Source organism: Stigmatopora argus, chromosome 18, assembly GCF_051989625.1.
Source record: "Stigmatopora argus isolate UIUO_Sarg chromosome 18, RoL_Sarg_1.0, whole genome shotgun sequence".
NCBI classification, from domain to species: Eukaryota; Metazoa; Chordata; class Actinopteri; order Syngnathiformes; family Syngnathidae; genus Stigmatopora; species Stigmatopora argus.
Window position 1 is genome coordinate 8005911 of NC_135404.1, and position 25209 is coordinate 8031119.

Here is a 25209-nt window from a genome sequence, read left to right on the forward strand (position 1 = left end):
ACACCATGTATAGTAAAACGTTTTTCCTTGAAAAAGATAATGCACAGTAAGGCTTTTATTTAAAAAGAAATGACCATCTCTAGTAAGGCTGTTTTTCATTTTAAAAAGAAAAAAGAAAAAGGTAGAACATGTATAGTAAGGCCTTAAAAATGATCATGTATAGTAAGGCTATTTTTCATTAAAAAGGAAAAAGGTACATCATGTAGAGTAAGGCTTTTTTGTCCTTAAGAAAAAGAAAATGTCTATTAAGGCATTTTTTTCCTCAAAAAAGACCATGTTTAGTTAGACAATTTTTCATTAAAAAAGACAATGTATGTTAAGGCTTTTATTTGTTAAAAATGACCATGTATAGTAAGACAAATTTTAATTTAAAAAAAAGAGCAGAACATGAGTAGTAAGGCTTTCATTTGGTTAAAAAAATGACCATGTATAGTAAAAAAAATTCTTAAAAAAACATGTTTAGTAAAACATTTTCTTAAAAAAACATGTATAGCAAAACATTTTCTTAAAAAAAGACCATGTATATATAGTAAGGCTTTTATTTGTTTAAAAAGACCTTGTATAGTAAGACTCATTTGAATTAAAAAAAATAGTAGACCATGAGTAGTAAGGCTTTCATTTGGTTAAAAAATGATATGTATAGTAAAACATTTTCTTAAAAAAAGACCATGTATATATAGTAAGGCTTTTATTTGTTGGGTGGATGGATGTGTTTTCCTTGTGTGTCCTGTCCACCTGATTGTATGCATATCACTTACTTTGTCCCTTTTGGCTCTCCTTCCTTGTGTGACACAGGTGTTTGTGATTGCCACCAATCCCTGTCTGTGTTTTTGTATGTCCTTAGGGAAGTATTGTTTCCTGTTTAGTAATGTTTGCCTGTGTGTTGGTTGGTGTGCATCTCCCCTGTTAAGCATGTATTTTTCTTCATTTAGTCCCAGTTTTTATAATTGTATATGGCTGTTTTTCATTAAAATGTGCATCTGCACACCCCATCCACCCAAAACTGCAAGAAAACATGACAGGAATGCTGGGAATGTCTCCACTGAATGACTGAAAGGGTCCTGATATCAGCCCAACAGGTAATATTTTGGATACTACAAATTATAATAACTTTTGTGATTAGAATTGTACTGAAAACCAAATCAATTGGTAATTGGCTGCCATCTGGGAGTAATAAAAAGCTGGGAGTTCTAGCATTAAATGAAGCCTCTCGTTGAGCAATAATATGATAGCATCAATAAAGAATATTTGGCTATTTAGTTTCAAACACGGATGAATTTGGTCGACACATTCGCTCGTGTCTCGTCCTGATTTTCACACAAAGAACACAAATTAACGGAGGGCTGGAAAGGAAAGAAGCGCTACTGATGTCTTTGTAAGCGTCTCGCCCACAGGGAGTTTCCCCCCGTTGCTGGAAGTGGGGCGAGAAAAAGAAAAGATGCAAGACAATACTACAGAGGTTTAATTATCCGGCCGTCACAAATGAAAAAAGAGCCAGAAGGAGACTTCACAATGGGAATCATAGGCTTTCACGCTCTTTTTTTATTTCTTGTTATCATCTAAAGAAGTCCAAAAAATGCACTAGTTTACCCTTCAATCAGCTCCAAAGAGAGGCAGACAAAACTCCACAATCTAGTCTGGAAAAAAAAAACTTCAGAAAAAAGTAGAGCATATTTTCTGCTTTGATTGTAATACCATTAAAACATATGTATGATATGCGAAAGTCATTAGTTTTTGGGATAAAGATGGAAGAAGTGAATAAAACGACCAAAATTCAGAAAAAATATATAATGAGGTTTTTGTGTATGAAAATATAAACCGGTTATTCTTTTTTTAATAAAATTGGAAGAATCTGTCAAAATATTTAGTTTCAATTAAGTTCTTTTGAAATATAAAACTTAATAATACATACTTTTCACCTTTCACCAACAAAATGCTCATTAACAACATCCATTTCACCTCTGATGGCTGGAATTCATTATTCATGTTTCCCTGCCATTGACTGTGATAGATGTCCAATCCATTTTTTTTGACTTCCAATCAAAATGGATTGAACATCTCTGGCCACGAATGGCAATTATGAAATAAAAATATTCTAAACATTTATTTCACGTGAAAAATATCTCTTTTGGCCTTCATTTTCCCCCCCCCCCCTCATATGCATCAACCAACATTTAATTTATAAAACTCAAGATTTTATTCATTTATTTTAAAGTGTATTTTAGCTTACACACTTTGAGAAACTAACCATTGTTCGACCATTTTTTTGCAGTAACCTGAGCAAAAACTAGATTTCCCCCCAAATTCTATAAAACATACCTGTGAACTAGTACATTTTTCCCGTATATTATACTTTTTTGATCATTTCAAATTGTGTACGCCATAGAACAACTTTTGTATGGGAATTTATTTATTCATTTTTTTTAAAGTCAATTTTGTAAAGCCGATCTTGTCTTCCCCATTTCGGCTCTAATCCGCATCATCGTCAATTGCTAATGTTGTCATGCTTTGAGCATGATATGCGCACGTGCGTCAGTCACTTCCGCCTTTTCACTATAGCGTGTCAGCAAGCAATGTACCCAGACAGTCAAGCAGTCAGTGACATACACCGACATCAACAGAAACTTGAATTCATTGCATACAAAAGGCGCACCGACTGATTGGGCAACCCGTCCACTTTGGGGAAAATTTTAGACTTTTAAGTGCGCCCTATTTAAGTAAATATGTGCCACATTTGCATTTGTATTTGACAGATATGATGAAACAACCTGGTCTGGTGTTTTGAAAACACTATTAGCATACTAATACTTAGTATGACTGGTCACTCTTTTTGAAGGGACCGCTTTAAAAATTAAAAATAAACTGGAGCCCTTAAATAACATTTTTTTTGAACGTCAACCGTTTGAATGTTAAAACCTTTTGCTTGATCTGACGACGCTCTTCCGGGAATTACCGTCCACGCGCACCCCGAGTCAAAGCATTTGACTGTTGCGGTGAAAAAAAGGCGGAAATCCTTTAATTGGGCATTACTGGAGGCCAAAACTCATATTTCCTCTCACTGTTGATCTTAAGAGACGACGAAAGGCACTCCCCGGCGGGCTCCATTCTTTTCCTCTTCTCGCCCCGAATCAATAATTAATGGTCAGAGTTATTTATTCATGTGTATCTCGGCCAATTACGCCGCGCCTAATTAACAATTTCAATAATTGATATTTATTTCTGAAAGAGGAATCTCGGGCTGATGTAAAATGCATGAGCAGCGGGTTTTGTTTTGGATTTTTCTCTCTTTTTTGGGGGGCGGGGCGCGTGTTGGTTCTGAGAGTTTGGAGCTCGGGGCTAATGGCAGGACACTTTTGACTGGGTCTCTTTGAGGGCCGGCGTTTCTGTGATGTGGATCTAACATGGGCGTCTTTCATGGCGCCATGTGATCCGCTAAAGACACTTACTTGTACATCCGCTCGTAGCCTCTAGTGCTCTTTAATAGCGATGCTACAAAAGAAAAGCGGAGGCCTCGCCTCGCCTTGATGATAATGGCTGCCAATGTGTGAGCAAACGCCACCAAGAAAAAAAAAGTGTACTGCATGAAGCAGAAATATGTGCCATTGCATTGGATGTGATTTAAAATAATTATTGTGGATGTTTTTTTCAATTTACAGAAATGAAAAGCAGGTGAATTTCACAGTCAGCCACACCCCTTATTTCAAAAAGAAAGTGAGACATTTAAAAATGGAAAACGAGAGAAGAAAAAAAAATTAAGCTGAAAGAGTAAAGCATAGCAAAACACAACTATGTACAGTTTGCTCCTCCCCCAAACACGACTAACTTCTTTAAAAAATAAAAAATCATATACTAGCATATGCAAGCCCCTCTTTAAAAACAACAAAAAAAACGACCATATATTGCACATGTGTCAAAGTGGCGGCCCGGGGGCCAAATCTGGCCCACCGCATCATTTTGTGTGGCCCGCGAAAGTAAATCATGAGTGCCGACTTTCTGTTTTAGGATCAAATTAAAATGAATGTATAGATGTATATTAAATCTCCTGATTTTCCCCCTTTTAAATCAATAATTGTAATTTTTTAATCATTTTTTTTCTGTTTTTAGTTCAAAAATAATTTTGTAAAATCTAAAAATATATATAAAAAAGCTAAAATAAACATTGTTTTTGATTTATATAAAAAACAGAATATTCAGGGCTTTTAATCCAGTTCTTTTAATCCATTTATAAAAACAAAATCTAAATATTATATCTAAAATGGTCCGGCCCAGGTGAAATCAAGTTGACCTTAAAGCGGCCCGCGAACCAACCCGAGTCTGACACCCCTGATATATAGTATTTTTTCTCTCAGAAAAAACACCATATATGGTAAAAAATAATCAGGTGTAAAAAAACAAAGCAAAATCATGTATAACACGATGTTTTTTTCTCCAAATATCAACCAGTACTTTGCCTAAAAAGGCTATGTAATATAAAACTAAAAAAACACCCAATTTGGTCAAATGAATCATTTTATTATTCGTAATTTTCCTTGTGCATCAGGTGAACATGATACCACCGGCGCCCTGATTTTATGCGGGCATCACAACGGAAACCATCAAGATGTCGGCGTTTCATGACAATGACCGACGTTGAAGACGACAGCGAACCAATGCGGGCCTGAAAGAAGGTGAGGGGTCAAACGCACACATCCAAAAAAGTCTTCAGTTGAGCGGGGTGACGCGTCTGAGGGATCCAATGGTGGAGTTGGCGCTGCCCCACTCGCTGTGTCGGCGGTACTCGCCGGGACGCAGGAAGTACTGACGCCCGCTGTAGTTGGGGTGCTCGTGCATCATCCAGTAGCCTTCCATCACGTTGGCCGAGGAAATGTCACGAGCGTGGAAGCGCTCGTTCAGGTCGGGGCAGTCTTCGATGATCTCCATATTCTGCCCGCCGAAATCCGAGCGCTCGTAGATCTTCATCCGGTAGCCGCCGTTGTACTGCGGAGAGAAAAATTGCGCGTTTTTTCATTGGATTTTTGTAGTCTTTTTGACACTTCTTTGAAAGCGGACTCACTGGTGGCACCATCCGGCAGGAACGGATGCAATCGTTGAAGCCGGCCCAGCGCTGGTAGTCGGGGTAGTCGCCCTTTTGCAGCACGTACTGGTAGCCCGAGTAGTTGGCCTTCTCGTAGGCCACCCAGCAGCCGCCCTCCACGCGGATGGAGTTGCAGCGGCTGAAGTAGTTCTGCATCTCGGGGCAGTCGCTGCTGCACTCGTAGTGGCGACCCTGAAAGCTGCGCTCCTCGTAGAAGGTGATCTACGTATACGAGTATCACAATCAAATATAGAAACTGCCGGTGAAGACTCAAGAGCAGTCTGGTTTGCATCGCAGTTCTGAGATCGAGGGTTCGATCCCAGGTGTGGAGTTTGCATGTTCTCCATGGACCTGTGTGGGTTTTGTCCCGGTGCACCGGTTTCCTCCCACATCCCAAAAATATACATGCTAGGCTAGTTGACCACTCTAAATTGCCTTTAGCTATGATTGGTTGTCTGTCTCCTTGGGCCCTGCGATTGGCTGGCCACCCATTCAGGGTCTCCCCCGCCTAGTGCCTGTAGGTAGCTGGGATAGGCTCCAGCACCCCCCAGGAATGAAGACTCGAGATTCCTTCTTTTTCTTTTGGTCAGCAATATCTCCCTGGGCTATTTTAGTTATATACTTTACATATTACTAATATTTTAATACTTTTTAATGGGTAGCAGGTTTTAAAAAATATATTTCTAAAGAATATAAAAGATGCTTAGTACATATATATACCATGTATATTTTATTGGCTTTTCAAAAATAAAAAACATACAATTAGATATAAATAAGCTGTGTGTTTTGTGTTTTATAAAATATGCTGTATAAATTGTTATTATAATACTATAAAATTATTATCAATTTATCCCCAAAACTTTTGTTGCTGTCTAGTACAACTTTTGTAATATTTTAAAATTTGAATTGTTTCCTTTGAACAAAAATTTAATTATTTTTATTTAATAAAGAACATAAATCGATTTTATTCTATGGCAAATTATTTGACTTGACAAAACAAAAAAACAAAATTTCTGTGACTGTTCTTATAAGCATTGGGAAGATTTGTATATGAATTTTTCATTAAGTAAAGAAAATTAAAAAAAATTGTCATGTAAAAAAACTTTTCTCTACCGTTTTATACACTTTCCCCCATTTTAAAACGTGTAGATTTAAATCCCTTATTAATGAAACACTGCCTCATAACATCAGCCTCTTACCTTGCTCATTTTGATGCCGATGAGAATCGTCGTCGGGTGGGCTCTGGAGGGCCTCTTTATAGACCTGGCTATCTTAACGGCTCCACGAGGTCACGGCAAACAAAACGACGCCGCGTCAGCAGGGCCGCCCGGCCGCCGCTTTGTCCCGGCTAAGCGCTGCGTAAAATACTGTACCGCTGCAGAAAAACAACCACAATAGTAGTTGCAACATATGGCTTTATTGGAAAAGGTGAACAAGCACGTGCCGTTGTCAGATAGGCAAACGTTTAGCATCACGCCGGCGGGACGTTGGTTCATTTAGCGTTCAACTAAATTGGCCCGAAGTCAGCTGGGATAGGCTCCAGCACCCCCGCCACCCTAGTGAGGATAAAGTGGTTCAGAAAGTGAGAAAATGAGATGAGACTATTGCTCATTTGGCTTGATCTGGGGGGTCCTCAACCTGCGCAGCGAGCCCACCACGGGCTGCTGGCTACCCCAGTCGCCACAGGCCTTGTACTCGCCCGGGTGCAGGAAAAACTGGCGCCCCCTGTAGTTGGGGTGCTCGTAGAAGACCCAATAGCCTTCTCGGATGTCGCACGAGTAGACGTCGGTGGTGCGGAAACGCTCGTACAGGTCGGGACAGTCGTCCGTCAGCTCCATGGCGCGACCTGACATGTCAGGGCGGTTGTACAGCTTCATCTTGAATGAACCCCTGTACTGGAACAGTTGCATAATACTTTTTTAAAAATAGATGATTACATATTTTCCACACTATAAGGTGCACCTTCAATGAATGGCCTATCTAAACATTTATCTCATATATATATATATATATATATATATATATATATATATATATATATATATATATATATATATATATATATATATATATATATATATATATATATATAAGGTGCACCGCATTACAATATATAGAGATTTTTTTTTCATGCAAAGATTAAAGAATATTGATCCATAAATAATGCGCACTGTACTGGAACAGTCAGGAAATTATTTTGGTCTTTTTGGTCGCAGGTTTTGGGCTTTTTAGTTACACCTTATAGTGCAGAAAATACGGTAGATATATTTTTTCCACCAATTAAATGCATTTTATGATGTTCATTTTTATTTGTGTGTTTTCAGTTAAAGTATGGTTAAATATCTGTCTTTATGGGGTGTAGACTTATGAGTGATGTTTGTTTATTTAACTTTTTGTTGCCATTACCTGAGGGTACACAGTCGATTGGTCGCCGATCTTTTGGTCGCCGGTCTTTTGGTCGCCCAGAAGGTTATTGATAATTACCATTTAAATCATTGCTCAAATTCCCTAAATACAAACTGCGAATTACTATTTAGTCATACTTAATGCCCTATTAATTATTAGGCAAAAGAAAAGCTCCAAATTTCCCATACTTTTATTGTTTTTTGTTGGAGAACTTGTTAAGACCCTGATGGACGTAGCTTCTTAAAGGGACAAAGCATGTACATACAAACTCTTATACACTCACACGTCGGCTCAGTGAAACTGCTCATGGCCATTGTTGGCTTTTATTGATGCGTAGACCGTGTTGTTTTACCTTGTTTTGTCGCCGGTCTTTTGGTCGCCCGTTGTTGCGGTCTGGGCGACCAAAAGACCGGCGACCAAAAGACGGCGACCAAAAGACCTGCGACACAGAGCAAATACATAAAAAATAAAAATCACCTGGTGCTGACCCACAACAGGAATAAACTTGGTTACCTGAGAACTCCACTTAGTAAGTATTTATAATTTAATTCTTTTCCACGGCTTGGAAGCAAAAGAGTGACGTCTGTTTTGCAACTTGTTGTCAACTCCTTGCCCTGAGATGATCTTCTACTTTGAATGCAGGAGAGGCCTCTTGAAACGGCAACTCTTACACGAGCGTGACACGGGTTAAGATTTATTTATTTATTAACTTTTTTCCTTTTTCTTTTCTCTCTCTTTTTTTTTTTTTAACACCCCTGCCTAAAAGCGCCAGAAGCCCTTCGTGTGATTAGCGGAATTAGAATGAAGGCGGTGTGTCTTATGGGGTTGTATGATATTCCTTTTAAAGGCTGACTGCTTCTCCTTTGTGGGCCTCGAAGCCAAAGCCTTTCATGCCGTGACCTGCCAGAGGATCTCTAAATGGAATCAAAAGCGCCGCTGATTGACATTCATTTTGAAAAAGCGGCCATTTGATGTGCAAGGTGAGCGCCAGTACAACCGGGGCGAGGCGGGGGCCGGGGGGACCTGAGCTGTCTGTCTGATTGACTTACCGGCGGGAACATCTGGCAGGAACGGATGCAGTCGTTGAAGCCCATCCAGCTGCGGAAGTCGGGGTAGTCGCCCGGCCCCAGGACGTACTGGTAACCGCCGTGGTTGGCCTTCTCGTAGGCCACACAGTGGCCCCCGGTCACCCGGATGGAGTTGCAGCAGCTGAAGTGGCGGAAGGTGTCGGCGCAGTCTACGACGCACTCCCAGTGGCGGCCCTGGAAGTTGCGCCCTTCGTAAAAGATGATCTGAAGAGGCAAGTAGAGACAGGCGTCGTTTTAGGACTGCCAATGTATACTTGAGTAGACTTACATCATTGGGTAGGGTCGCCAGTTTTTGCTCTTTTGAAATACTAGTTCTACTTTAACTGCACGTCTTGAAATTTAATAGCAACATCAGGAAAAAGTCTCAGGAAGAGAAAGGTATACTAGGAAGTCGGACGTTTCTGTTCAAGGAAAACCGTACGGAGTCAGGAAAGCTATTTCGAACTGAGTACGGTCAGGACTAGTAGTGGTTCAAGACCATAATTGGACCATCCTGGTCTACACTTCCAATTTTGGTCCCCTTTCTTGTTTTGAGCAGAAACAATGGGTTTTTAGATGTCTTTTGGTTTATTGGTAATCAGTAGTTACCCGTCAGTGGCCAAAAAGTTAGTTTCCCGAACGCAGCAGTCACCAAGTCACTTTGGCGGGTTCTGCCAATTGCTATTTTGAGGATAAAAGATTGCAAAACCAAAATGTGAGTTCTTACCTTCCCCATGGTCGGACAGATGTCAGCACATCATAGCTGCATTCCGACTTATTTGGTTCTTATATACCCTCCACTGGAACTTTAGGACCGGAGCCTGTTTTGTTCTCAACACCTAAAGCTAATTTATCTCCTCTTTGCTAGTGTTTACCTATAGAACGGCGCTTGACACCTTTTCAAATGAGGGACAAAAGGCCTTTAGGTTGTGTGGCCTCAGAATAACAAAGCATTTAACCCTTTATTGACTCACTGTCTGCCTTTGGCGTGATATAATTTTCATTTTTTTTCTATATTCTTTTGAAAATAGTTTCAAAATGTGTTTATTCATTATCTCATTGGCTCCCATTGAAAGTGCGAGACCTCCAATCCAATGTGAACAAATGTTAAGTCAGTTAAAAAATTGATTGAACATCCATCTCCATCAATAGAACTGAAATATGAGTTTTCAGTTTAAATAAAGATATTCAGAAAATAACATAAAACATACAATAATTAATAGCAGAACAAAAAATAACTACAGTTAATAGCATTTTTTGTCACTAATTTGCATCACAAATATTATATACATTTCATTATCATTGATTTACTATCATTTATTTTACCATGTATTTTAAATTTATAATGTTCTCAGCTTGGTTTACCATATTCATATCAGCAAATCCAATTTTAAATCTTCATTTTTGAAGTTTCAACATCAATGGGGTTGAATTATTGAAACCATGTCAATTTTCTACTCATTACTCTAAAAAAATATGATATCCTTGTACAAGTAAGCCTGCAATATGCTGCATTTCCGTCTTTCTGGCTAGGGTTTTAACCCCGATGTGGGTATTGGATCTGGTCTAGGGGTGGGCCCCACCTCGAATTTGAATGCCCCCTGAAGTTGTTGTTACTATTATACATGTTGAGAGTTTAAGTATGAGTTTTACAGTTAAGGATTTATGTTTAACGTCGATTTCAGTGGTGGTCTCTGCCTGCAGATTAAAGGAAAGATATAGGGCATGTTTGCAATTGTTTGTGGAACGCCTATAGACGTTTGGACATTAACTGGTAGTCGTGAGCTGTGGACGGCAGGAAAAGGCCAGAAGGACGTTCCTCCATGAATTGCATTTCCCTTCGTACCTGATGCTAGAAAGGCCACTTTCATATTTTAGCCTTTTAGGCCAGAACAAAGAGTGTCCGTTGTCTTTCCATCAGCTTTGTGTTGTTGTAGTAGGGGCGAAAATACAACAGCCGTTTGATGAGCGCGGAACTCTCACGGGCATAGCTTCAGAGTTCTCATCCTATGACACAAATAGATCGCTCGTATCTTTTATCACAATGTGCTGAGAAATAAACGTTGAAATGGAGACTGACGGCTCCTTGAACTCAATGGCTACCGTTCTTGCAATATCGGGATTCCTTGAGACGGAGGTTATTCCAGGATTTCGCCATTGGTCTGCAATCGCTTCTCCAAACTCTTCGTCATCCTTTGTGCGTTAAAGCACAACTCCGAAGTACACAACATTTCCACCATCATCCCCACAACCAGGGGACACACTAAAGAACGTCGTCCGAAGCCCAGCTCGTTAACGAGGACCTCGATTCCCGGCGAGGCGTGTTCCGCCGCTCCCCGAACGTTCATCTTTACAAGACGCCGCCTCCTCCCTCCCTTAAGGCAAAGCAACATCACACAACGCGTCGCCTCGCCTTCTTGCTTCTTCCTCGCTTCCCCCCGGTGGAGAAGAAAGCTCCCCGCTGCGCAGCGTTCCACTCTTCATCTGAAAATGACGGCAGAAAGGGGAAAAGAAGAACAGCGAACGCCGATGGGGGAGCTTGATTTGTGTCCGAGGAGTGGACTGAGATGATGACACCGACAAGAATTGTCACGCGGGGATGCGTTTGACTGATGAACACCCCACCGAGTGAAGAGAAATTTCTGGCTGACACCGACACTAGTTAACTTTCGACCTCTTTCATCTGGGTGCCTTGCAAAGAAAGTACCGCCGCAATGTGAGACGCTAAACTACTGTGAATGTCGATAGTTATACAACCCAATCGAACTGTTTGCCGCCCACAATGTTTATAGATGTAGGGTCCCATCTGAGCAAATAGCTGTAATCTGGGATCCCTCAAGGGTCTGTTCTTGAAACCCTTTTATTCAGCATGTACAAAATACCGTTGGGTCCAAATTTTCCAAACTTTGTTGTCACTTGCAAATCAATTGGGAAATATTGAACACAGATGACTAAAAATGTGTTTAAAATATTCAACAAAGAAAGGTATTGGAACATAACACAACTCATCCAAATTGCTTAATCTAATTACAGTTCAGAATGATAAGACTTCTACTGTGTAAAAAAATACTAATAAACTTGCTATTAGTCATGCTATCTAAAGACATAACTTAAAATCTTCAGTTCTTTTAAATGTTCATTCATTTTCTAAATCGCTTCTCCTCAAAAGGGTCACAGGGGGTGCTGGAGCCCATCTAACTATGGGCTGAACTGGATGCCAGCCAATCGCATTCACGGTCACACTCATACCAAGGGGCAACGAGCCTAGCATGCATGTTTTTGGGATGTGGGAGGAAAATGAGGTGCCCAGAGAAAACCCATGCAAGCCCGCGGATCGAACCCTCGAGCTAAGAACTGTGAGGCTTGCACTGGGCCCATTCTTTGAAAAATGTTAGTTTTTATTTTGAGCATTTCTACACTGGCAACCGGGCATTCAGCCTGGGTATTTAGCTCAGGTGTCAGCACGTTCGACGCAACGGTGACTGTTTAGTTTTTCATCAAAACTGGCAAAGCATTCCATTTAAATCCTTTTTTTAACAGCATAGGAGACCGAATTAGCAATAACCTGCCGCCTGAACGTAATAATGCCAACAAGCATCCTAACACATGTTTTCAGATCACTTTGTAGCACCCGAGCTATAAGACAATACCCAAACTTGCGCGATTGTACGATTCGCCCAATCGAAAACACTTAGTGAGACCCTGCCGTATAGAACAAGTGTCACCCCCAAAATGTTTCTGCGCGAGATAGGAAAGCAGCACGCCGCTGAGGTGTAAACAATGGCGCCCGCGTGCTAATCTGGCAGCGGAAAGTGCGGCAGAACAAAAAAAAATGGCAGCCAAGCAAGCCTCCCGCAAATGAGGACCCGGCGAGATCATCCTCTCGGTTCTTTGTCGCCGAATCTCCAGGCGCGCCGTCGCCTCTCTTGTCCCTGCCAGCGTCGGCGCTCTATCGGGAACGCCAGACGCCGGCGTCGCTGTGAGCCCGTGCCAGGGCCTCCGGATTTGCTGGGATGTGTCTGATGTGCGCCATCTTTTGCTGTGGGGATAATTAAAAGAGGAAACGGTTTGTTGGAAGAACGGGAAGCAGACGGGAGGCGCTTGGACCGAGCGAATGGATGCAGCTGTCAATTACTGTCACTCGCTTTGCAGCACAAACTCTTCAGAATGGAAGTTTGTTGAAAATCTTCACTTCATTAAAAACACCTAATTAAAAGTACTCTTGCAGTTGTATTTACATTCATGAGCGAGCTTTTGATGATATGCTGTGCGTCAGAGAGACGACTTTTTTTTATAGCGGGGACAAGAAAGTATCGTACTTGGTTTTTCAAAGTGCAGTTAACTAGAATGGAAAAATGTTTTGACTCCAAAAGTCATGGTCTTGTTTTAGGCTTGGACTGGTAGGGTGGACTCAGAAAACAGGTGGTAAAAAAACTGGTGTTCAAAAATGTTTGACCCCATTTCGTAGCCCAATAATTTTGACAATTTTTGTAGGGATGACCCCAAATTTTCACAGCTAGTGTAGAAACTTTTCAACGTTAGAGTACGCTCGGCCTCAGTCACCGACAGTGCAGCGTGCCTTCTTCACAATTTTTGCAAAGAGGGCACCAACTACAAAACAAATTACGAGGATTTGGCACCAAAAAGGTCACAAACTTGCTCCACTGTCTCTCAAAATTATTGGCCTATGTAATGGGTCGGACATTTTGGAACACCCTGTATTTCCCCTGTCTGCTTTTTACCAACTGTATGGCACCTGGAGCCAAAATTCATGGGGCCAGTATAACCAATATTCCCAGTACAACCAGTACTACCCTCCTCCTAACACATGATGGCAGTGAAGGTTTTTTCGGTCTCTTTTTGGAGAATATGTCTAGGTTTTCAAAGACAACCAGCACCCCTATTCCCAAACAATTTGTTTATGGTTTCAGTCATGCAATTTTTTTTTGATACATATCTCCTGTTTGGACAAATACAAGTATACACATGATGCATGTTGTTTGTGAAGACAAGCTTCCTGCATTCCATTCTGTTCTCTACACAGGAGAACTTAGTTTTGATTTTTTTTGTTCAATAAACACCAATTGAAGATTTCCAGTTTTATCATTTTTTTCCTCGATTTATTTTCATAATAAACAGATTGATACACTAATGTTATTTAGGTTCAACAGTTCAGATAAATGTAGTTATTGTATACAATGCAATGAAGCATTCTTTGTGTGTCAAATGTTAAACTATTCATTGAGTCAGATGGCCTGGAAGAAAGGTGAGTTGATGTTGTAAAATACTAATTAAAAATGTTACTCAATATTTGGTAATAGTGTACTAACACACTGTTTTATAGCGTCAAGACCACAAAAATCACGACTATCTACGTCATCTTCGAAACATAGACATTGATTTGGGAGGACAAAACATCTCTTGGAGCACGTAAAGCAAGCCACCATCTTTTCCCTGTTCAGTATGGTGGGACAATATGGGCGTGGTCACGCCTATTGACGACGCAGGTGCGTAAATTATGCACATGCGCAGCACCGCGTCCCTTGGAGCAGCCATTCCATGCAGACGGTCGAGCGACTAGCACGCAAACGAGGTAAGCCAGGTAAGCCCAAAACCAATTTATTGGCCTGACTGCAGTTTTATCACGCTACTGGGAGATATTGTAGGAATTAATTGAGCTAAAAACGCCACCAAATCTGTTAGTTTAATGCCAGATTGAACACAACGTCGACATCTCCCCACCGGCTGTGTGCAGCATGTCACTAGCCGTCTTAGCATTAGCATTAGCTTCACGAAGACGCTTTCTATTTGACTTGAAAGGTATTTAGTCCGTTTTCTCTCCATTATTGAGTGGTGGGGAAAGATTTTTCATTTAATCAAACAAAGCCGAGATATCAACGGACAGTTTGCTAGGTGAAGGATCACTTACAAATGACATCTAGAGGCAGAACTTAGTTCCTGGTGTGTTTTATGTAATGATAGTTTTCACTGCGAGTACTAAACGCCCTTTTCCAATTTGTAATTCTATTTAAAAAATCATTTATACATAAATTATTAAGCCAACTTTCTCCTAGCTTTTATTGTCAGTCTGTATATTTAATCGCTTTGTCTGGAAAGGGGAAATTAGCATGGTGTACTCACTAACTTATTTTCATTTTTAATCTTGATCATTTATTGTAAGATTTCTCTTTCCTGAAATAATTGTTTGTCAACTCCCAAATAGCTTGATTAAATCTAGATGCAGCTATTCCCTTGTGTCCAGGACCATGCACACCCTTGAGATTAATCAAGGTAAAACTAGTTCAAAAAAACCACCTAAACATATCTGTTGAATTTCCAGTCTCTGTATATGAAAAATGTTGCTTTTTTTTTTTTTTTTTGCATGCACCAGGTCCATGTGATCTTTCCAGGTTGCCCACTTGAAGATGATGCATCATCTCTGAACTCTACTGGCAGTCTTCCAAGAGGTTAATTTATTGTAGAATATCCAAGTCAAAACATTCTAATCTCACATTATTTCATTTACCAAAGTTGCAATTTATTAACTCCCCTCTTATTTTATATGCACACACCAGGCTCATGTCCAGACTCTGGAGGACCAGGTGATCTTCCCAGGTTGCCCACTTGAAGATGATGCATCGTCTCTGAACTCTACTGGCAGTCTTCCGAGAGGTTAATTTATTGTAGAATATCCAAGTCAAAACATTCTAATCTCACATTTTATTTACTAAAGTTGCAATGTATTAACCCCCCTCTTATTTTATATGCACACCAGGTTCATGTCCAGACTCTGGAGGACCAGGTGATCTTCCCAGGTTGCCCACTTGAAGATGATGCATCGTCTCTGAACTCTACTGGCAGTCTTCCGAGAGGTTAATTTATTGTAGAATATCTAAGTCAAAACATTCCAATCTCATTGTTTTGACTAAAGTTGCAATTTACTAACCCCCTCTTATTTTATAGGTGAAGTCCCGATCCCTAAGGTGAGGAGGATTTCATTTTTTTTTTCAATCAGAAATTTCAATAAAAGAGATTTGAGTGTCATTTGTCTTTGTTAAAACACTTGGAGAAAAAAGACCCAAGACCCTCAATGGTCTTTTTTTTCCTTTAATAAAATATAAAAAAAGACTAAGTGTTTCCTAGGTTTTTTTTTGTTTCCAGTGCTTTTTGTTGTACATTATTCTGTCTACAGGTGGAGACAACTGGCCAATCAATGTGATAACTCCTAAGTGTGCAAATGTATTTCTTTTAATAAAAGTTTTAAACTGTCATGTTACTTGCATTCTTTTGCTAATTATGAATAAAAAGACATGTGTACATTTCAAGGGCTTTATTTTTCCACAAAAGGGGTTGAGATAAAACCCCATTATCCATCCAGCATTTAAAGATGAGGTGGTGCTTCCATCCATTGATTTAGAATCTCTTCTTGGCACTGGATGGAAGAAAAAAATAAGTTAAGGTACAATAGACTAAGTCCAACATCCAAAAAATAAAACATTAAGTTAGGTTTTACCAACAAAATGACACTTGTCATCAGAAGGTCTTTCTTCCCATGGTGTCATCTCCCACTGAAAAAGGCAAGCAACATTAAAACCCCAAGAGGGGAAAAAATAGAAATATGCCAAGTCACCAACTGCAGTCCTCAAGGGCCCCTATCCAGTACATTTTCCATGTCCTCCAAATCAAATAATTATGATCAAGCTGCTGATGAGTTGATCATTTGATTCAGATGTGGGAGACATGGAAAACATACTGGATAGGGGCCCTCGAGGAGCAGTTGGAGACCCCTGCTCAATAATGATGAGTACCTGAGGGGATGTTGGTGTCAAAGACTGCCATCCTCCAATGTCCCCGGATACCAGCAGCTCACTGTCACCTTTTTTTAGCATTGATTTGGTAAACTTGGGTGGACCTTGAAAAGTAGAAAGATACAAAATGAGTAGGTTTAGTACACATTACATGAAAATAATAAAATAGCCTTAAACACTTGGGTCCTACCTCATCCAGAAATTCTGGTCTTCATCGATTTTGACAGCTTTCACCGTGTTCGTGGCTTTAAACCTCTGCAAAACATGACAGCATGATTATTTAACCATTCCAATGCACAAATACACCCACATTCATTTCCCAAGTTAGTTCATCCTGGATGAGTTTTTCAGTCAATCATTTCAAAACAATTCTTTTTTTTTTTAATATCCCAAAAAGTATTTGCTTCCGTTTTTCTCTTTAAACATATTTTACCATGTTAAAACCTGAGTAAAAAATGATCCCTGCACTATTGTTGAATGAAAGTCTCACTTAGGTTTGGTCAAAACCACATTTAAAACTAAATAAATAGGTCCAAGCCCTGAGATCTTCCTTTAAGAAAGATAAGGGGAAATGTATACATTCCATAAGTGTAACGTTTATTCATTGCACTTGTGTGGGTGTGTGAATTACCCACACGTTCTTGCTATTAAATATAATTCCATTCATAATTTGAATATATCGTAATGAAAAAGAAGCTAATTGAGCAATGCTATGAATACTGAACGCTGACATTTAATTATTACACTGATAGAGAAACTAGAAACTACGTATTTAAAAAAATTACTCACTTTGCTGACAGCTCGTTGTAGCGTCGACAAGCTGCTTCTTTTTGGTCGTTTTGGCCACATTCTTGATGTTTCCCAGCAGTCTCTGCTCGTTGAGGAACTGAAACACACAATGGAACGATTTCTTTTAAAACATAAAGAGATATGGGTAACGAAATGTAGCCACATGGTTTGCAAACATTTTTCAGTTTCCATCCACGTGGAGCTACATAACGCGAACAAAGCACGATCCCGTCAAAATGCACTCTTAAAATGAGAACTGAGGGTTCGTAATCCTCAAATGACAACGTACCGAATGCGCCGCATTGTCCTGTAAGCAGTTTGTCAGGTCTTTCTTCGGTAAACCGTCACGTCTGAGTTGCTCTGCAGTCGACATGCTATCCGCCATTTTGAAGGTTGGAGGCCGGCTTTTGAACTCTGACCAATATTAAAAATAGACACGAAAATAGACATTGTTTTCATAACAACGTACAGTAGTAAACTATTATTCACAAAATACGCCCAATTTTATTTATTATTAATTGTTTTAAACTATTTATGTATCGAGTTAGATTGGAGACAGGAAGTTAATAGCAGGAAGAAAAAAGATGCGCCCTCCAGTGGCTCAATTCTTCTTTTCTTTTTTTAAGACTAATTCGTATTTATGGTCACATTTAAAGAAAAAAAAAGCCTTACTATACATGTACTTTTATAATGAAAAAAAGCCTTCCTAAATATATGGTCTTGTTTTTAGCCTTACTATTCTTGGTCATTTTTTTAACAAAATAAAGCCTTGACATATATGGTCTTGTTTCACCAAAAAAAAGCCTTACTATAATTATATATTTGTACATCTTTTTATATTGTACACAGATTGCAAAGTGCTACAACTTCATGACATTATCTTTCAATTATTAGTCTTGGCTTGGAGTGTGTCTGCATGTTGCGTATTTCCATATTGCAGACTAATCACGGAAGATTATAACGGGTGTCTGTAGACTCATGTATGCGATGTTGTAAATATCTTGGCTCTCCCTGAAAGAAAAAATATTATTGCTCTGTATGGTGAAATTAGAATGAGACTAAATTTGACTCTTTTTTTATATATGGTTCTTAAAATCATGGGGGGAAAAGCCCTACTATCAATGGTCATTTTTTTAAAAAACAAATAAAAGCCTTGCTACACAATGTCGTTTTTTTAAGAAAAAAGCCTTACTATACATGGTCGTTTTTTAAAGAAAAAAAGCCTTACTATACTATGTCGTTTTTTAAAGAAAAAAGCCTTACTATACTATGTCGTTTTTTTTTTTTTTTTTAGAAAAAAGCCTTACTATACTATGTCGTTTTTTCAAGAAAAAAGCCTTACTATACTATGTCGTTTTTAAAGAAAAAAGCCTTACTATACTATGTCATTTTCTTCAATAAAAAGCCTTAGTATACCATGTCATTTTTTAAGAAAAAAAGCTTTACTATACTATGTCATTTTCTTCAATAAAAAGCCTTACTATACTATGTCGTTTTTTTAAGAAAAAAGCCTTACTATACGATGTCGTTTTTTAAAGAAAAAAACCTTACTATACTGTGCCGTTTTTTTTTAAAAGAAAAAATCCTCACTATACTATGTCATTTTTTCCAATAAAAAGCCTTACTACACTATGTCGTTTATTTAAGAAAAAGCCTTACTATACTATGTTGTTTTTTAAAGAAAAAAACCTTACTATACTGTGCCGTTTTTTTTAAAAAGAAAAAAGCCTTACTATACCATGTCGTTTTCTTCAATAAAAAGCCTTACTATACTATGTTGTTTTTTTAAGAAAAAAGCCCTACTATACTGTCATTTTTTTTTGAAAAAAGCCTTACTATACTGTCATTTTCTTCAATAAAAAGCCTTACTATACGATGTCATTTTTTAAGAAAAAGCCTTATATACTATGTCTTTTTTTCAAGAAAAAAGCCTATACTATGTTGTTTTTTAAAGAAAAAAGCCTTACTATACTATGTCGTTTTTTCTTAAAGAAAAAAGCCTTACTATACTATGTCATTTTCTTCAATAAAAAGCCTTATTATACTATGTCGTTTTTTAAGAAAAAGCCTTACTATACAGCGTTGTTTTTTTAAGAAAAAATCCTCACTATACTATGTCATTTCCTTCAATAAAAAGCCTTACTATACTATGTCGTTTTTTAAAGAAAAAATCCTCACTATACTATGTCATTTCCTTCAATAAAAAGCCTCACTATACTATGTCGTTTTTTAAAGAAAAAATACTCACTATACTATGTCATTTTCTTCAATAAAAAGCCTTACTATACTATGTCGTTTATTTAAGAAAAAAGCCTTACTATACTATGTCTTTTTTTAAGGAAAAAGCCTTACTATACTATATCATTTTCTTCAATAAAAAGCCTTACTATACTATGTCGTTTTTTAAGAAAAAGCCTTACTATACTATGTCTTTTTTTCAAGAAAAAAGCCTATACTATGTTGTTTTTTAAAGAAAAAAGCCTTACTATACTATGTCGTTTTTTTTTTAAAAGAAAAAAGCCTTACTATACTATGTCATTTTCTTCAATAAAAAGCCTTACTATACTATGTCGTTTTTTAAGAAAAAGCCTTACTATACAGTGTTGTTTTTTTAAGAAAAAATCCTCACTATACTATGTCATTTCCTTCAATAAAAAGCCTTACTATACTATGTCGTTTTTTAAAGAAAAAATACTCACTATACTATGTCATTTTCTTCAATAAAAAGCCTTACTATACTATGTCGTTTATTTAAGAAAAAAGCCTTACTATACTATGTCTTTTTTTAAGGAAAAAGCCTTACTATACTATGTCATTTTCTTCAATAAAAAGCCTTACTATACTATGTCGTTTTTTAAAGAAAAAAAGCCTTACTATAAAAATCAGAAGTCAGATTTATCCTCTTTATTACCTCAACTCCATTGGAAAAGAAGATGAGTGCTCTAAATGCTGGATTGGAACTCACTCCTGATTTGAACTTGTTTCCACCAAAGATTCAGATAAAGCATTTTTGGACCCATGATGATCACAAGAAGAAATTATTATTACACAGTATAGTATATATTCACATATACTACATACATATAGCCACATATACTACATACATATAGTCACATATACTACATACATATAGTCACATATACTACATACATATAGTCACATATACTACATACATATAGTCACATATACTACATACATATAGTCACATATACTACATACATATAGTCACATATACTACATACATATAGTCACATATACTACATACATATAGTCACATATACTACATACATATAGTCACATATACTACATACATATAGTCACATATACTACATACATATAGTCACATATACTACATACATATAGTCACATATACTACATACATATAGTCACATATACTACATACATATAGTCACATATACTACATACATATAGTCACATATACTACATACATATAGTCACATATACTACATACATATAGTCACATATACTACATACATATAGTCACATATACTACATACATATAGTCACATATACTACATACATATAGTCACATATACTACATACATATAGTCACATATACTACATACATATAGTCACATATACTACATACATATAGTCACATATACTACATACATATAGTCACATATACTACATACATATAGTCACATATACTACATACATATAGTCACATATACTACATACATATAGTCACATATACTACATACATATAGTCACATATACTACATACATATAGTCACATATACTACATACATATAGTCACATATACTACATACATATAGTCACATATACTACATACATATAGTCACATATACTACATACATATAGTCACATATACTACATACATATAGTCACATATACTACATACATATAGTCACATATACTACATACATATAGTCACATATACTACATACATATAGTCACATATACTACATACATATAGTCACATATACTACATACATATAGTCACATATACTACATACATAGTCACATATACTACATACATAGTCACATATACTACATACATATAGTCACATATACTACATACATATAGTCACATATACTACATACATATAGTCACATATACTACATACATATAGTCACATATACTACATACATATAGTCACATATACTACATACATATAGTCACATATACTACATACATATAGTCACATATACTACATACATATAGTCACATATACTACATACATATAGTCACATATACTACATACATATAGTCACATATACTACATACATATAGTCACATATACTACATACATATAGTCACATATACTACATACATATAGTCACATATACTACATACATATAGTCACATATACTACATACATATAGTCACATATACTACATACATATAGTCACATATACTACATACATATAGTCACATATACTACATATATATAGTCACATATACATACATATAGTCACATATACATACATATATTCACATATACTACATACATATATTCACATATACATACATATACATATATACATATATATATACATATACATATACATACATATATACATATACATATACATACATATATACATATACATATATATATACATATAAAGATACATATATACCTTATTCAGTGTCATGGCATTTCCAGGTGTCCCAAAGTAGGTGCCTATTATGTACAAATATAAATGATTAAATATTTTATACTCAAACATTTGAGCATTAATATTACAAGAAAAGGGCGTCATAACAATATACATTTCTCCAGATTACAATACTTAAGAGGTGGCAAGTGTGAAATATGGGTCTTTCGTAAATAGGAATATAATTTACAAAACAGTCTTTTAATTGTTTGGAAGGTGTATTTTTGCCTCACTCTGGCACAGCAGGCATGCATATAAAATAAAAGCGCCGCATTAGCCGAGTTCAACTGATCACATTAGAAGAAGGCGTCCTAAGGGGAGCGTGCAAGTTGTTTGAAATGAGCTTCTGACTGCGCTGGAGAACAAGAAGAGGAAAAAGTAGAAGCCCAAGCAGCAGCTGCTGCTCCTCAGAAAGGAAGAAAGAAAGAAAAAACAACAACAACACATCTAAGTTGAATTCATTAAGACTGATAATAAATGCTTTAACTATTTATGCTTCAACTTTTTACCCTGCTTGTTTCTACACTCAATAAAAAACAAGTCTACTTTTGACCTCCACTCAGTACTATAAAAACAAAATTGACATGTTATGGGGAGGTTCTGTGTATTTTAATTTCATGTATACTTTTTATATATGCCTCCTCATTTTTTTCCATCCATTTTATTCTTAGCTTTAGTAACCCTTTCACCTAATTAAATTTATTCATACTGTAAGCAGACATTTACATGAGCTCTATATTTTATCATCCTTTATTTATGTATGTAAATTTTAATAGTATCTTTATGAATTCATATGCAACCTTTCGAAAACCTGAAGACAAAGACACTAAATAGCTAAAGTGTAAAAAAGCAAATGTATACCAAAAAAAATAAAAATCAATATAAAGTCCATTTAATCAACCATTGACGGCGCCAGACTCCCAATCCATTTGGACAGGAAAGGTCGAATAAACCAAAATAATACCAAAATTAAAATTACAATACTACCCAGGGAACAAATATACATGCATAGTTTAGCATAATATCAAATTATGGGAATTTAAGATTGTGGGTTCCTTTTTTAAAATGTAAAATCTCACCATTCCTAACTGACCAATTCCTCCTAAATAAAAGCGACACTTCCTTTTGCACCGCTAGAGGGCACTGTAAGCTTGAGCAATGGCTTCTAGAACAAGTCTTCCAGTAATTTTGAAAAAATTCTTTTCAACGGCAGCCATGTCTCTGTTGCAGCTTGGATGTGCATTTGTTTGCTTGCATCCAAACATTTGTAAGGCAAGAGAGCTCTGTGTGTGTGTGCATAGCCCCTCTTAGCAAAGCACCGCTTAACCCCCCCCCCTCCCCATTTCTCCGGTAGACTGACGTGACCTGCGTCCCCCAAGCACGCAAGTGCTTTCAAAGCAAACACAGTCAAAAGTGTTCGACTCACACATCGCTCCTTTTGGAGCACTTTCAAGCTACACGATTGGGTATTTTTGCGCACGCAGGGCCGGAGAGACGGCGGCTGTCAATGTCGAGGGCTGGCGTGGGAACGGCCCCCCCTTTGTGGGGGCTGACCCGTTTTGCAGTTGTTTGTTTGTTTGGCTGTTTGAAATGTTGTAAAGTCGTGTTCTCGGATGACGTGGTTGCCATGTTTTGACAGATTTTGGTTGGAGTTTTTTTGTGTGATGACGACTTATGGGAAGAGATTTTGGGCAGAGCTTTTGGAATTGCTTGGTTTGTGTTGTCGCGGTTTTAGCTTTAAGTTAATTGTGACGTTTTGAGGTTTTCTGAAAAAGGGTTTGGTGGTCCTTTAAAAGCAAATGAGTACACATTTTGGGGAGGTTTCAGCTATGGGAGACATTTGTGATTGGCAGTCTGAAATCTCAAATGCTGCCATTTGGTGGTCATTTGGGCAGTTTGTGTGAATTTGTCTGCAATTTGTATAAAATTCAGTCCTTCCACCTCAATTTGATAGAAACAAAATTTATGGCAGAACCACCTATCACAACAAGACCCACAAAAATTTCTCAAGTCAGTTTGATATTTAGTTTGAGGCTGAAAATTTAGGGTCAGTTCAGCACTTTTCCTGAATAGCTGCAAGAAATCCTGTCTGAAAAAGACAGACATTTTAGTTTGAAATTTAGGGTCAGATCAGCAATTTCCTTTAAAAGTTGCAAGATTTAGAAAATTCCATCCATGATTTATTTATCGTTGATTATCTACGTGTTTGTTTGTTGTTAAAGTCCATAGACTCAGCGAGTGGCGCTCTCCACAACTTGGTGCTGAATGTCTCCAAAACCATGGAAGACATCCTGGATTTCAGACGGAAGGTTTTACTCAGCGACATGAAAATTGAACTTACCGTATTTTCACGACTATAAGGCGCACTGCATTATAAGGCGCAGCCTCAATGAATGACACATTTTAGTTTTTTTCCCATATATAAAGCACACTGGATTATTAGGCGCCCTGTCTATTTTGGAGAAAATTTAAGACTTAAGTGCGCCTTATAGTCGTGAAAATACAGTAGGTAGGCCTAAAAAAACACTAATAAGCCAGTCCTAAAAAACACAAGTGTTTGTCAATGAAAGTTTCTGAAAAATGTGAATACTAGAAAGATGGGTTACTTCAAAATGTAATGAATTTACTTGACTTCACTGTGTATAGTTGGCGTATGGCAGCGGGATTTTTTTTCCAGATTCAGAAACTAATATTTGGAAATTTTGGTCAAATTTATCCCTCACGCCCAGTTGGACTCACGCAATTCCCCATCTATCATAAAAAAGGTCTGAAGAATCCTTGTTCAAAAGCCAAAAGGACCACCCTTAGGGCCCTTGAACTCGTCCAAATTTTGCCAGATAACGTGACAAATTATCAACGCTCAAATGTTCCACATTTTGTGGGAGGAGCACCGACGCCACGTTTGACGACTGGCGATAAAAATCAGAATTCTAATAGCGGTGCCAGGAAAAAAAAAAAGAAAGCTTGCTTACACATCTCCCATTCGCGAGTCCCTCTAACGAAGCTTCATCTCTTCTTCTCCATTCCTGCTGGGAATGCCCTGAAAGAGAAGCGAAAATCAAGCATGTGATTAACATCGTCTCGCTATCTTTTGCACGGAAAGGTGCGCGAGCGACTTGCTGGCGAGGCCTCCGAGGAGCGCCGCGCTTGGCGCTCCGGGAAGACCCGCAGGGCCACGAGGGAGGCGAATTAAAGAAGCATGACGATCTAATTCCCATCATCAAGACCCACATTCTTGCCTCTTTGTAACTTTTTGGGGAGTCCTCCTCCCTGCCCGCGCCGCTGTTGTTTTGCAGTTTGTTTTCGCCTCCGTCTGCGAGACACTACAGCCACTTTCAAACGCTAGCCTGTCACGCGTCGCCTTTGAGGCTCTCGTTTGAAATGTTCCGACGTACACGTTGTCAGGGCGCCGTCAAGG

At 37.9% G+C, this 25209-nt stretch overlaps 2 protein-coding genes and 3 long non-coding RNA genes across 8 annotated transcripts; 2 read left to right on the top strand and 3 right to left on the bottom strand.

Annotated features, from left to right (window-relative positions):
• Positions 1-764: 764 nt before the first annotated feature.
• LOC144092782 (uncharacterized) lies at positions 765-11343 on the top strand. Its single transcript, XR_013306148.1, has 4 exons — positions 765-1079; positions 4541-4667; positions 8328-8460; positions 8549-11343. It is a non-coding gene; the product is annotated as an uncharacterized LOC144092782 (long non-coding RNA).
• On the bottom strand, positions 4492-6397 carry LOC144092780 (gamma-crystallin S-1-like). Its single transcript, XM_077625871.1, has 3 exons — positions 6274-6397; positions 5054-5296; positions 4492-4977 (listed from the first exon to the last, which is right to left on the bottom strand). The coding sequence occupies exons 1-3, from the start codon at positions 6280-6282 to the stop codon at positions 4702-4704; spliced, it is 528 nt and encodes a 175-aa protein (XP_077481997.1). The 5' UTR covers positions 6283-6397; the 3' UTR covers positions 4492-4701.
• LOC144092781 (gamma-crystallin M2-like) lies at positions 6665-9283 on the bottom strand. Its single transcript, XM_077625872.1, has 3 exons — positions 9275-9283; positions 8530-8772; positions 6665-6969 (listed from the first exon to the last, which is right to left on the bottom strand). The coding sequence occupies exons 1-3, from the start codon at positions 9281-9283 to the stop codon at positions 6676-6678; spliced, it is 546 nt and encodes a 181-aa protein (XP_077481998.1). The 3' UTR covers positions 6665-6675.
• A 2454-nt stretch (positions 11344-13797) lies between the features above and the next one.
• Positions 13798-15647, top strand: LOC144093092 (uncharacterized). 2 transcript variants are annotated; one of them, XR_013306215.1, is made up of 4 exons: positions 13798-14140; positions 14939-15014; positions 15123-15219; positions 15323-15647. It is a non-coding gene; the product is annotated as an uncharacterized LOC144093092 (long non-coding RNA). The 2 variants fall into 2 exon arrangements; XR_013306214.1 differs by having other exon boundaries at positions 13800-14149.
• Positions 15648-15862: 215 nt separating this feature from the next.
• LOC144093058 (uncharacterized) lies at positions 15863-24878 on the bottom strand. Of its 3 annotated transcripts, none has more exons than XR_013306201.1 (8): positions 24764-24878; positions 21774-21817; positions 17434-17558; positions 17145-17241; positions 16546-16610; positions 16356-16459; positions 16061-16115; positions 15863-15979 (listed from the first exon to the last, which is right to left on the bottom strand). It is a non-coding gene; the product is annotated as an uncharacterized LOC144093058 (long non-coding RNA). The 3 variants fall into 3 exon arrangements; XR_013306203.1 differs by having other exon boundaries at positions 21774-22191; positions 24764-24825; XR_013306202.1 differs by lacking the exons at positions 21774-21817; positions 24764-24878 and adding an exon at positions 20056-20176.
• Between the last annotated feature and the right edge of the window lie 331 nt (positions 24879-25209).

What these genes read in the sequence shown, in the direction of transcription:
- LOC144092780 (XM_077625871.1), bottom strand. An exon ending in CCTGCCGGATGGTGCCACCA is followed by an intron (nt 4,978 to 5,053) that starts GTGAGTCCGCTT and finishes TTCTCTCCGCAG; the next exon opens with TACAACGGCGGCTACCGGAT.
- LOC144092781 (XM_077625872.1), bottom strand. An exon ending in CCTGCCAGATGTTCCCGCCG is followed by an intron (nt 6,970 to 8,529) that starts GTAAGTCAATCA and finishes CAACTGTTCCAG; the next exon opens with TACAGGGGTTCATTCAAGAT.